Source organism: Mytilus trossulus, chromosome 7 (genome assembly GCF_036588685.1).
Source record: "Mytilus trossulus isolate FHL-02 chromosome 7, PNRI_Mtr1.1.1.hap1, whole genome shotgun sequence".
NCBI classification, from domain to species: Eukaryota; Metazoa; Mollusca; class Bivalvia; order Mytilida; family Mytilidae; genus Mytilus; species Mytilus trossulus.
The window spans coordinates 28358338-28372778 of NC_086379.1; the positions used below are offsets into that span (position 1 = coordinate 28358338).

A 14441-nucleotide genomic window follows, 5' to 3' on the forward strand; every position below is an offset into this window, starting at 1 on the left:
GTGTATACGACCTACAATAGGACATCTGTAATATAAATATAGTATGCAGGTATGATGCAATAATAATGCTTAGTTCGTGATAGATAGCGAAACCTCTAAAACTTGGAGAAATATCATCATCTCGAAAAATGTTCGCAAAAAGAGATAAAGTCATGAAAAATGTAAATCCAAACAAAGACAAAATAAGTAAACAATGACTAACAGTTCTAAAATTATTTGATGAAGAAGGACAGCAATCTCTATATAGTAAAAAGAAACATCTTAGAACAAGTCCTATCATTACCGAATTACAAAAACAGAAACTTATAATCAAGGGAAACGTGTATGTGCCTTTCGAAACGAAAATATCTAGAATATCTAGCAATGCTGTTGGAACAACTACTAAAATTCCAAAGAAAACATTGAACTGCATTTTTAACCGTGTCAATAGGCCGACGAGAACGCCTTTTACCTTTAAGCAATATTTGGTTTCCTCGCTTTTGTTTTGAATGAGTGGAAAAGTTTCTGTTATTTGATCACACACATTGTTATTGCAAATCTCCAATCTGTCATTAAGATCTTCAATATTCATTTCAGCATCTTGTCTGTCACACTGCTCCTTCTGTGAGTTCAGTGGCCACATTTCAAACACAAATATACTGGCAAGCAGTGCATACTCCATTATCATCGGATCAACAATCACTCTAGATCTCCAATACACTTTAGAAATTAATGTTGAATTACAATTACATTCACTTATATTTGACTCGGAGTAATAGTCCCTCGTGATGTAATATCCGGTAACAGTATAATATGTCCATACAGCAACGTTGGTTACCAAGATGAAGCTTACGGTGTAGAATATTACAATACTGTTTTTAAGCACATACTTATACATTATCCGTATAAAAGCTGTCTGAGTTAGAAAAAATAAAGTAAGTGCAATGTGTGCTGCTAAAATATTATCAAGATGGACATGCGGTGAAAAACACTCTCTTCTGTAAATGTACTCTATTACTTGGTATGCTATTCCACCAGCTCCAAAAAGGTACAGAAATTTTAGTTTTAACCAAGCGGTGTTGTCCCGTCTATACAATGTATCGCTTTCATTTCTTCTTATTCTTTTTGCGTTTATATAAATGATCACCATGCATGCTAAAAATGCCAAAGCACACAAGATTATGAGGTATGCATTACCAGGTGGTGTCATCGAAGCCGTGACATTTCGCCCTCGGTAAGACGATACAAACACGGCACAACATGAAAATGATATAAAAGCAACCAGAAAAATAAGACCGGAAATACTACCATCATTCTTATGGAACCTGTTAGTTGATGGAACACCGGAGGAAAACGGCAATAAGATCCCTTTTAAATCAGACATTGTTAGCAAAAATTATTTGCTTATTTATGCTCAACTTTGACGATAAACAAAGTTAGGCTCTTTATATACCATTAAATTCAAATGTTTCCTTATTGGAAAATAACTTCAAACGGTATTCGATTGTATCTGTTCTGTGAAGTTTGGAATGTAAAAGCTACGTTTTAACAAATAACTTTTATTTTTCTATTGAACAGTGATGCGTGTTGATAAAAATATTGAGGAAGTGAGATTTAATTTTTTGAATTTCCCCAAGGAAGTGTATTATTGTTGTACAAATAATATTCTTAATCTAAATCTTTAAAAATGTTAATTTAGATAATCGTCGTTACATTTATGATTTTTTTCGATTTATCGAGTACGTTTGATTTGGTATAAACATTGTCATGGATATAGCGCATCCAATAAGACGCTAATCTTTAAAAGAGAATTCTTATACGACGTGCTTCTTTCGTTTTGTAAACAAACCCATGATCGAAATCCAATAAAATGTGTTGGCACATGCGTATATTGACTACTGCAGAAAATTGAATTTTATCAAATTGGCATGCATTTAATTTATTTCATTAACTTAAAACGCTTTCTAACTCTTAAATGATGCACATCTTGTTACTAATACAATAACATATACAATGATTACAATGTGTTACAATACGCAGTTCGCATATTTGACTTAGATACGGCAACGTCATGCTGGCCGTTCAAAATACCTCCCTTTAAAAATCAAATTGCATGTCAACTGCCGTTAACAATAAAAGGGGGAGGTACAAGGAAATGCTTCCAAAAACGCTCTTCACACATCGGACATAGAAATTACCGTAATTGTCTTAATCAGAATCGGCATAATTGATGAGTAGGCATTATATTCGAGGTATTTTATCCCTCGCTATCGTGTGGGCAAAAATAATCACGAATGATTATGTAATTCTCACCCTTGTTCAAACTACAATAAAGCATAACTTGCATCAATTATTTCTGAAACGTTTTTAGATAAAGAAGTTGATAATGGATTTATAATGCGAGTTTAAACGTAAGGACACGGGATAAATATATATAATCTACGCACACAAGGCTTGCTGTTCCAAATATCGGATACAGGCCATCCGATTTTCAATTCCCCCATTTTAGTATATCAAAATTTAATTTTCTTTATTATTTCACATTTTTTCAAGTGCTCTTTGTAGTTGATCCGTCTTGTCACCTACTTTCATTTAAAAGAGAAGCAGCTACGTTTAAACTACAGTTATCGTGATACAATTAATAGAGTAATAAAAAAATCAATGCAAAAAGGGGCGTGACTGAAACGCCTGTGATCTAAGATTGATGTTGATATAATTTTTTTTGAAACATTCTCTTTTTTTACATCGTAATCGCATGAATGACATTATCCCTTTAACCACTTAAGAGGTTAATAGATAAATATACTTAATTACCATGAATGAATTTAATGATCTTAATAGGTTTAAAACCAAATATTTAAAGTAACAATTTTTAATTTCATTTTTCTACAGTCAAAATAAAATCTTAGAAATTTAGTATTAGCGAAATGATCTTTAAATATATAAATTAAACGAATACACATCCTATCTTAATATTTATTTCAAGAAACGTTTGACAAATTGCATTATAAGATCTATATATCCACGCACATGTTCGTATTTCGGACTATCATAACCAAACATCAACATTACACCAAAACATAGACACTTTCGTAATGCCTACATTATATTCCGTCGCAATTAACGTATTTATTCTTTATCAAGCTTTGATAGTATATATACCAAAGAATTAAATAGGTGCATTGCTTTAGGGTGCATTTGGAATTGAGGCACACTCCTTCACCGTTTTTAAAGTTACATTGTTTTAATAAGAAAGTCTTGATCATATCAGTCTCTTTTTAATAAAGGATTTCGATCTGCAAAACAAAGTAACCCAGTGAATGATGGCATTAATTGGAATGGTGATGTAAAATTTGTTGCCTTCGCCAAGGAGCTGTCCCTTGATTCTCCATTTAAACAAAAGTCATATAAACTTGTACGTTGATTTACAGCATAAGGATTGAATCGGGAACTTGTGGGAGGAGAAGCGCCACCTTTGTAAGATGATACACTTTTGAAGGATGCGTTGTTTCTGGATATACTTTGTCTGTGTGCTATTCCACTTGCAATGGACGTGTCAGGCTTAAATCTTGTTTGTAAATACGACATCATTCTTGAGCATCTGTGGTCATGGACATTCAGGCCTTCGACATCAAGCATGTAACGCATGATTTCACGAATACAATCATTGTAGCCTGTTTGATAATGTTGCATAAAATCTGTCCAAATTTCAGAGCTATACCAGTCACCTTGAAAATATTAAATTATTTGATTAGCATAATTCACCTTGAAACATCAACAACATATATATTGAGGAAGTAAAAGAAGTAAACTTTAAATTAATTTACTTCCTAAAGATAAAGTTACATACATGTACATAACAATGTAAAATTATTTTAATTTAAACGTTTGTACCAGATAGCACAATAGTTTCTGTAAAAACGTTAACTTTCTAAATACATATCGTGACCTATCGGCTTACAATATTACAATTCATCTGCTACATTGACAATGTGATACTATTAATCGATGTTATGGAAAGTTTTATTTCAAAAGACACATTTTTGAAAGGACACCTGCCTATAGACATGTGTAAATGTATAAAAGACACGAACAGATGAATGTATAATCATCTCGTTACGTTTCGTTGGTTCGATAATTTCGAGTACGCTCTACTCCAAACTGTCAAACATGTTACACTGTTGACGAAATATTAGTTGAACGTTTTACAATTTATCGATCTTTCACATTCATATGCAACATTTATACGGGTATTAATAAACGAGCATCGCACGCGTAACACTGATAAAACACGTTTGAACACGTAACCACTGTAGCAAACATTAGTCATAGCCGTTGGTTAAGTTTGAAAGTTAACTATTCTCTGAAAGGAAATGGTTTTGATCCGGATATGCTGTCACAGACACGTTCCTGGAACGCGACTGGCACGTGTAGATTGTGCGAGACAACTTATGTGCTGGCATGAAATACGACACAGTGATTACTTCATCTGTCAGTCATCCGGGGTTTTTTTATTTTGTTTTGTCTTAGAGAAGGTTTCTAAATAGCTATCCTTAATATTGACAGAATACAATATGCTCCTGTCTTTGTATAGGTAGTCTTGTTTTTATGCGATTTGTGTTAGCAATCAAATTCATGCAAATTCCATGTAAGAGCTGGTCCTTGCAAGATGATGATCATGATGATTATGATGATGAAGGTGGGTTTAATGACTGATAGTAAATTGTAAGAATAAACATGAGAAATGAATAAGAACCCCGCTTTTTACTACAGCTTAACATTCATATGATTTTGAATTCATTCTATGTATTTAAATGGTGATTATTTTTATTTTTTTATAATTAGTAGTTCAATAGTTAGGGGCTATAACTGATTTTAAGAAAGACTTGATCTTGATTATTTACTCGTTTAAACTTCCAAGACGCATGAATCGACATTTGAATAAGATTCATTTCATGGAACATTACTTCAATTTAAAAAAAAGTGTACTTACATATTTGAGTGTTTTACGAATAAATGGTGCAAAAGTTTTTTGTACAATATTATGACGAAAGAATGCCTGTTAAATATTATAAATAATGCGACTAAACAAACAATATGAAAAAGGAACTATTTACACAAAAGTTTAGGAATATAGTGTATAACAATCGTGTTTTTTTGTCGCATTTACTGTTCTATATCATAACACCAGTTTGGTATCTGATATTTACTGCATTTTTTTCAAAATTAAAGAAAGAGGTGTTTGTGATTTCTCAAATGATTTTGTTGTGGTGTGTTCATTTTTTATTTCTTTTTTACATATCATAATTTTATAATTAACTATTTAAATACTTACCGTTTTCAACTCTGATTCCTAATTCTGTTGCTTGAATAGCTCTTAGATATTCAACCGTCATTTCTAATATTTCTGCTTTTTCTAGCTTTCCAGAAGTCTGAAAGAAACATATTTATAAATGAGCAACTACTCTATACAAAAAGTGTCTGATGCCTTATAACTTAAATACGTAAACTTTGATAATGATTTTTCGTTACAGCATAAATTGGTCATGCAATATATATTTCATTCGACAATTACCGGATTTGTTATCACATAAGCAACACGACGGATGCCACATTGCATGTGGAGCAGGATATGCTTACCCTTCCGGAGCACCTGAGATTACCCCTAGTTTTTGGTGGGGTTAGTGTTGTTTATTTTTTTATTTTTCTATGTTGTGTCATGTGTACTATTGTTTGTCTGTTTGTCTTTTTCATTTTTAGCCATGGTGTTGTCAGTTTATTTTAGATTTATGAGTTTGACTGTCCCTTTGGTATCTTTCGTCCTTCTTTTACATATCGTTTTTAAAGAATTTTGCGTTTCTAGATATTTACTAAACTATGCTTCTATTTTTGGATTGCATTCCGCCCTGGGCATTATTTTGTGCATTTTCGGGGCGATTTTTTATTCAGTCTATATTTATCAGGTCAATAAATATAGATCATAAGAAGACCAAGGAATATATTCTCGATTTACTCCTACCGTTGGGTCTGGAATAGTGAATCATAATTTAAAAATTCAAAGTGGATTGGAAATGTTATATAAAAGTCGAGGAGGAGTGGATGATTCGATGGTGCATACCAATTTTTAAATCCTACACCTTTGTAATAAATTTAAGATAATCTCAACGAGTACTAAATTCATCATTCATGTTTAGCAATGGATTAAACGAAGTATGTATTAATCTAAAAAAAAAAACCGAGAGAGTTGAAAATCATCCTGTCGTATTTATTTTCTTTTTCATAGATGAAAATAATATTTTCCATTTGAAGAATATTTCATTCTGATGGGAAATGAGGAATGGCATAAAGAAATGTCTATACCGTCAATAGCAGATAATTTCACGTAAGCATATGCCATATAATTCATTTCTTTCCTACATAAAATAACGATAAGAGTATCTATATATGTAAGACTTAGTATTTATTATCCTTACCTGCTTAGAAAATGCCGCTGGAACAGTCTGACTAAGTTCAGACAGACACGAGTTTATTCTGTCCCGTCTTTTCTTTTCTATAACTTTGTGAGAAGTTTGATCCTGTTCAAAAGTAAAAACTACGTTCTATTACGTGTAACTATCATCTACATTTAAAATAAGTAGGACATACACTCAAATTTGTCTTATGATTCTTGAATTATCAAATAAAGGTTTATATATATTAAAAAGCATACAAATTTTAAGATCTTAAAAAGCTGTTTCTGTATTTCGGACAGAACATTCACTTTGTAAGATGGAAATTCAAATTTGACTTTCGATTCAACGTGATTATTATGAGAGAACCTTGATATATGCATTTTAAATAAAAAAAACAAATTTGAAAAAAACAAAAAAATATTCAAATCGAGGTTTCGGGGATTCCAAAAAACAAGATATCTTGCAGATTTACAACATGAAAGTGACACTATTAGTTAACACTTTGTTCATTTCTATGTTCCTAAACCAGTTCCTAGACCATTAGAAGAGAAGAATTATCGGCGTATGTTTCTATAGACTTTTCCATCTTATTTCCTTATAAACAATTTTTCTAATGTAATTTTTGAAATTAGAAAGTAAGAATTTCATTTTTAAGAAGGGCTTTTGTTATACTTATATTTCTTTTTTTCCCCATTATATTAATATGCAATCTTTTAAAAGATACTCTTACGTATTTGTGTTCTAAATTATTTAATTTCAGAAATAAATAAACAAATAAATTTTACTAACCGCATCTGAATTATTCGCTTCCATATTATTTCAACTTCTGAGAATGAATTCTAATAATATCCCTGCAGTGAATACTCTTCCAGAATGCAAAAAATATTGATGTCCAGGATTTAAATGTTACGAGAACGATTTAATTAATGCAGTATAGCAAGATTATCCCACATGCAATTAATTCATTTTACACGTGCATTGACGGATATTAAAATGGTTAAATCACAGAAGCCTCTTAATGTTATAAACTATGTGATTTGGGAATAACCTATACCACGGAGGAGCGCGTGCCGATATATTTTACGCACGCGAGATTTTGCAACAGCCGACAGTTCTGTCACGTGCTGGACACAGCTAACCAACAGTATCGGCACGCGAATTACCTAATGGATTCACGTGCCCGGATGATCCGGAACACTCGGTCACATGGTTTATAATGCGACTGGTGGATACTTTAATTAGAGAGATGGGTTGATTGATCGAAGAACCACGTAACAGCTGAATTTTTTAATTATAGGAATATGTCAAGTTTAGCTAGTGAAAAACAAGAAAATAATATTGAATTATGCACACATGTTTCAATTTCGGTTTTGTCGTGTTGTCATGTTACAAAATATGTATCTGCATTTTATCCGACAACCTACAGTCAGTTTACAAAATTGATATCGTCTTCTTGGATACTGATACTATTATGAACACATATTTTATAAAAAAATATAAGTCACTGATTTTATTTAATTATATTTCTGTGTCATTCTTTTGGTTTTGCATCTACAAAAAGCAATTTTTTTTTGTAAACATGTCAGATCTGGTGTTTTTTGGGGAAAAAATTATAAGGTGGCCTATGAATATAAAAACTTTATACATTGATTGTCAAAAAAGGATAGTGTAAAATTACAGTACACAGTTGATTTCAAAATTGTCTGATCATTTTGTATTACTAAATTAAATTTGTCCTGTACATTAGCCTATTAGGTAGAAAAAATCAATACAGTCGATTTAAACTATATTCTAGGTTAGTTTTAAAGAATATTTTTTTCTGTCAAAAAGTTCGTTCACTGAAGCTGTACCGGTAACGAACTGTAAACCCTTAAAATGAAAAAATGTGGCATGATTGCCAATAAGACAACTCTCCACAAGAGACCAAATGACACAGAAATTAACAAATAAACGTCACCGTACGACCTTCAACGATGAGAAAAGTACATACCGACGTTGCGCATGATATTGGTGTCACTTTGGAAATATGGATGCGGGTTATTCAAAATAGATCTCTTATCATATACAATAAATAGTCATGTTATGCATATCATTCGAAAGGAAACAAACCATAGAAATCAATATAATAGATGATTTAGAGCTTCGGATCAATTTGAATGAAAAACTTTGCTCATTTCGATGACACAACGTCATTTTAAGGGTGTCCCGCTGTTACAATTTTGTTGTCTGTGCGTCTTTGAAATCCCAGTGCGGATTCATTAGTAAGTAGAATGGTTTAAAATTTTACAAATGTAGTGTTTACTTTTTACGTTATATGAAGTAATAGACGTTTTTAACTGTAAGAGAAGGAAGATTGTCAGAAGAGTTTAAATAAAAGAGTGAAAAAATGTCCCAATTAGCTGCTCAGCCCGTAAAAAAACTTTTTGTCTTCATTTTCATTAGATATAACGGACGAAAATGAATTTTAATAATATCAGAAAAATTATACATCTCCCGAAGAAGCTATCCGAAGTTATCATTATGTAACTGCGGTCTTATTTGAAAAACATCGTCATTTTTCCCGTGTCCAATAAAATGTCCCGATGGACAAAATAACACAAAGAAAAATTCAGAGGCTTTTTATCAAACGAAACTATACTGTATCTCAATTTATTAACATTTGTTACAAAATGTAACTGATATAAATGGAAAATACATTAAATTTTCTTTAAAATGATATGATATGAACTTTTCTTTGAGTTGCAGGTAAAAAATCCGAAACGATCTAAGATGTCCAATGAAATGTCCCCGTAACCGTAATTTAACGTTCGCGTTTTAAAATTAAATAAAATCAAAGACAAATCAAAAAGCATTTGAATATAAACGTTAATCGAGGGAGCGAAATTACCAAATTAAAACAAACAGATATAAACATGTAAATGGCGGTAAGAGACAGAAACAAGAAACGAAATATTTACAATTTCACTAGCAAAGATAGGAGACGTCTGCTGGCAGAGAGAACATTGCTTAACTTTTAAGAAATAGAGGAAACTGATTGTTGAAGGCCGTACAGTGACCTATAGTTGTTAATTTCTGTGTCATTTTGATCGCTTGTGGAGATTGGCAATCATACCAAATCTTCTTTTTATATATCTAAATCATTTTACAAGACATTAAATTGTCATTTTGTGTTATTGTTGCAATTCTTTGCAAAAATTAAAAATTGTTCATGTATCTAAAATTTTGTTTTAATTCAATGGAATTTTGCATTTGCACCGGCTTGAAAAAATAAAACCATATAAAGAAGCAACTTCGAACATCTCTTGACTTTAAGCGGCACTTTCACATGAGTAGAATATAAGGTCAACGTTTGAAACTTTCCGTGGAACAACGCGGTCAAAATCGTTGTTTTATTAGGAACGTCGTGTAACGCTAAGTGGCACCAATACCGTGCGTAACGTCGCATAGTCAGCTATAAAAGGTACAGAAAAGACAAAAGTAAAACAATTTAAACTTGTCTTATTTCAAATAAAAAAAGGCAGTTCGACTATCCCTATTGCTTGCAGCCTTCTTTAGCATAAGTAGTATTGATCTTTCGATATAATTTTTAATCTGGGGGAGAACATTTTGTCAAAGGAGGGGGGTTACTGATAAAACATTTTAAGAACAATGAGAGCATATGTTTTATACGTAAGATATGACTGTTGAATCTGCTCAAAGCTGTTTCTTACATTGTCTTTCTTACTGTAGAAACTGAGGTTAACATGCTTCTCGGACAGTGTCATTCATACATAGGAATTATATCATCAGATAAGCCAGTACATCAGACCCTGCCATCCCATAACAACTAGTTTCTCGAAGAAAATAGTCAAGCACCATCGAACTGCATACGGTACATGTAGCCAAAATGGATGCCATCAGTGGCAACGCCAATCTTGGATACGATATGAACGTTACCAAATTTATAAACATAGTAAATTGACTCATTGTGAATGATGTGTCATTCTAGAGCAGCTAAATAAGCTAATTTTAAATTTTAATGGTGTTTTGTCTAGTCGCTCATCTCCTTGTTAAAAATTCAATATGTACTATCAATACTTTTAACCTTTTGATTAACGATACTGACCATTATTAGCTGAGACTGATTTTCTACGGATTTTGCAAAATTAAAGCGGTGAGGCAGACTAATATTTTTTTAAAGATATCTTAGCTTAATCTTGGTATTTGATAAATAAGCTTACCAATGATAGACAAATTCATTAAGATAGGAAATTTAATTCGTCGTTCATTGATATAACACTTTTTTCATTTCAATTAACTATTATCACATTGTATTATTTCCTCTATTCTGATTAAACTGATTTAGTAATAGTTTCGAGTCGTGTTATTCACCTTTTATGGAAATATTTATTATCATAACCATAAACAAACTGTGTTTAGGGAAGACTTTCATTACATTTAGAATACACATGCACCGAATTCATAATTGTTTTCCACTTTAGTCCTGATACAACCTAGTTAGATTACACATCGCTGAGGAGAATACACATTTTCCACAATTTGATTACATTGGAGAATCACTATCTGGGTTTGTTACATTTATTATTATCATTATGAATTTAAAGGACTGTTGCATGTTCAACCATTTAGGTATTTAATGTTAGTTCTCTTTTAATTGAGGACCATTTCAAATCGTAAACAAGAATCAAATCCGTTTAGATATAATAAAAAAAAGAAAAAAGAAGATGTTGTATGATTGCCAATGAGACATCTGTCCACAAGAGACCAAAATGGCACAGACGTTAAGAACTATAGGTGAACGTACGGCCTTCAACAATGAGCAAAGCCCATACCGCATAGTCAGCTATAAAAGGCCCCGATATGACAATGTAAAAAATTCAAATGAGAAAACTAACGGCCTCATTTATATAAAAAAAAATGAATATTTGCTTTTGAAAGTTTCATATCTAAAAGTAATTATATGTATTATCTTTTTATTTTTATTTTTGTAGAAAAAAATACACCATGACCAGATGTCTTCACAAAATTTTGAGAGCAACATTTGTACTTCCGTTTACTGCGGGACTTGTTAAGGACCGGAGAAATGGCAGTTATACAGTACATGATGGCAGTATATCCGGGGTCGTTTTGTTAACAACTATAGTTATAATTGTTGTTGTCACAAGTATTGCTCTTCCACTTAATGATTCAAGATATTTAATGATCGGATTGTTATTTCTAGCTATATTCAGTTTAATTTTCTGTCGTGTGTTGATATACTTTCGTAGCCATTGGAAATATTCAAGGAAACCAAGAGTAACAGACAAGTTAAAAATAATATTTCTTTGGGGTTTTTGCATTGGGAATATTGTATACCTAGCAACGAAATTAGCAGTAAATATCCAGTGTGACCAATACCCGTCGCTTGTTCTACCAATCTTGTACTACATTTTCATTTGGGTATTTGATATTAGCCAAACCGCATTTATTCATTATTTTTCCAGATTTAGATTCGCTAGTATGACTTATTTTTACTACATACTTATGTTTATGTTTGTTGCTAATATATCTGCGTGGACACATCGAACTATTGACATGTATAATGATGATCAAATGCTGAGTATACTAGAACAAAATCAAACAGATGATACATGTAACAATAAAACAACACTGTATCAGACATTTACCATCCTTAAGCCGTTCTTAGAACCACTGTTGCTAGAATACTGTTTACTGTGTATGATTTTTATCTCCGAGATGTGGCCTAGGCATATAACAGAAATGGTAGATCAGCAAGATTTACATTTATATGATTCTGCATCATACCAGCAAAGTTGTGAAAATCAGCCACTTCTTTGCAGCAGACCTTTAACATTATCAACACAACACCATCCCACAAATAAAAAATCGATGTGTTGCGTAGTTTTTGCTATTCTGTATACACTTTCGTATAGTATAATACAATGCGTGTTTCTTTATGTAGATAAACTTAAACCATATCAACTGGTAAACAGTGTTTACGCTTTTTTTGGAAATCTAGTAGCGATTTGTTTGATAATCAAATGTTTTTACGAATTGTCCGGTCAGTTGCAGCCAAAGAAAAAACCAAGAGCCACGATGAATATGAAACATTTTATTATATTGACCACATCTCTATCCACGTGCGGCTTCTTCATCGTTCAGTTAATTGGTGCAAAATACCGCAATACCTGGGAAGATGTGAATTATGTTATACGATTAGCTGCAACAATACTACAAACAACATTCATATTACAGATGAAGCAATATCGGAAATGCGGAAATGTGAATTCGCATTTTACAATACGTAATGTGTTTTCGCTTGTGTGTATCTTAAATTTTGGGATTTGGTTTTACTACACTTTTATATCTGCACAACACGAGTTTTTCCTCAGACATAGACATCAAATGTTTGACAGACAAACAAGATTAGGAGTTAAACATTTTTGGTTTCCTTTTGTTATTTTCTACCATTTTGAATGCTTTTTGACATTCTTTCGTTTATTTAAGGAATGATGTATTATTTATATATCCTCCGAGGTTTTTATCATATACTGTGGTTCTTGACCATCAAAGTTCTGCATTTCTAACAGCAGGTTTCATTGAAAATTGTTGACGAATATCTTTATTTTAGTTTTTTTTATTGTCCCAACTTTCTTTTTACATCTGTAATAAAGTTCTAGGCATGTTGTCTTGAAAATAAATTAAAATAATATCAAAGAATAGCAAAAAAACTAAGGCCAAACATACGGGACACTCGGTAATGGGTAGCCAAGGTCACGAAACACCTAGTAGTAATGGGTTTTGTATGAAGAAGAACAGAATAATTATAGCTGTTTGTTTTTCATTTTTTGTTTTAATATAAACAAAACTGTTGGTCTTATTTTGAATTGATTTAAATTTTGTCACACCAGATGAATTCCTTAAGGTGACCTCTATTCTTACATCCACGTGTCTTGCGGATAAGTCCAGTGTCTCATTGGCAATCGTACTACCTCCATTTATGTTTATAATTGTTATTTTGATAACAGAATATGCAATCAAATTAAAATATCGATCTCTGATTTCGAAATCAGAGATCAATATTTTAGTTAACTTGACAGAATATGTATTTCGAAAGCTAATTATACTAAGATCTACCCAGGAAAGTGTTGAAGATAAGGAAACTTACGCCCTTTTTCTCAAGTGATATACTTAAATCATCTTTAACTGTTATCTTATTGGAACAATGATTTGAGAGAGAAAATCCTACCACTGATATGCATATGACACATTTTAAATCGAGAAAATACCTGCGGATTTTCTTGAATATGAGGTGAACCTATGAGGGTTCACTATTCTTTTTTATTATGAAATCTATATAACTGTTTTTGCGGTATTGGGGGCATATCATGCTGTTGTATATCTAAAATATTTCCCATATCATATTATCTTGATATTTCTAACACATCAAACATGATCACCAATATAGAAGGATCACAAGGATAGTCATTTTTTTGTCACCCCACCTTTCCTCACAATTGTCAACTGAACATGTGACCAGCCATGAAATTTTATGTCCATGTGAGGTCTACGGTCCATAGTTAGTTTTTTTATATGCTATCATGTGAATACCTATGTGAATATAGTGTTCCTTATCCAAAATGATTTTTTTTCTTGCACAACATAACTATACTTAAAGAAGATCTATAGTTGCTCATTGTATCACAGATCAAATTTTATTCGTTCTATGTGTGTTAATTTGTGTTCCTACGTTTTTTAATTGAGTTAAGCCTTCCAATTGATATTATATAGTGTGTCTTTCTTACATTTCTATGTTGTAATGTTATAATATTGTTTCAGAAAAGGGAGAAGGTTTGGTACCATTAAAATGTTTAATTGTTGCACCTGTCCTAAGTCAGGAATCTAATGTTCAGTGGTTGTCGACTGTTTATGTGCTTTAAAAGTATTTCTCGTTTCTCGTTTTTATATAGATTAGACCGTTGGGTTTCTCTTTTAAATGGTTTTACACTA

At 31.9% G+C, this 14441-nt stretch overlaps 2 protein-coding genes across 2 annotated transcripts; one reads left to right on the forward strand and one right to left on the reverse strand.

Annotated features, from left to right (window-relative positions):
* Positions 1-3169: 3169 nt before the first annotated feature.
* Positions 3170-7544, reverse strand: LOC134726942 (hairy/enhancer-of-split related with YRPW motif protein-like). The gene is made up of 4 exons (XM_063591339.1): positions 7221-7544; positions 6453-6554; positions 5315-5411; positions 3170-3707 (listed from the first exon to the last, which is right to left on the reverse strand). The coding sequence occupies exons 1-4, from the start codon at positions 7242-7244 to the stop codon at positions 3247-3249; spliced, it is 684 nt and encodes a 227-aa protein (XP_063447409.1). The 5' UTR covers positions 7245-7544; the 3' UTR covers positions 3170-3246.
* A 3329-nt stretch (positions 7545-10873) lies between these two features.
* Positions 10874-13893, forward strand: LOC134726943 (uncharacterized). The gene is made up of 2 exons (XM_063591340.1): positions 10874-10998; positions 11423-13893. The coding sequence occupies exon 2, from the start codon at positions 11436-11438 to the stop codon at positions 12942-12944; it is 1509 nt and encodes a 502-aa protein (XP_063447410.1). The 5' UTR covers positions 10874-10998; positions 11423-11435; the 3' UTR covers positions 12945-13893.
* Positions 13894-14441: the final 548 nt, after the last annotated feature.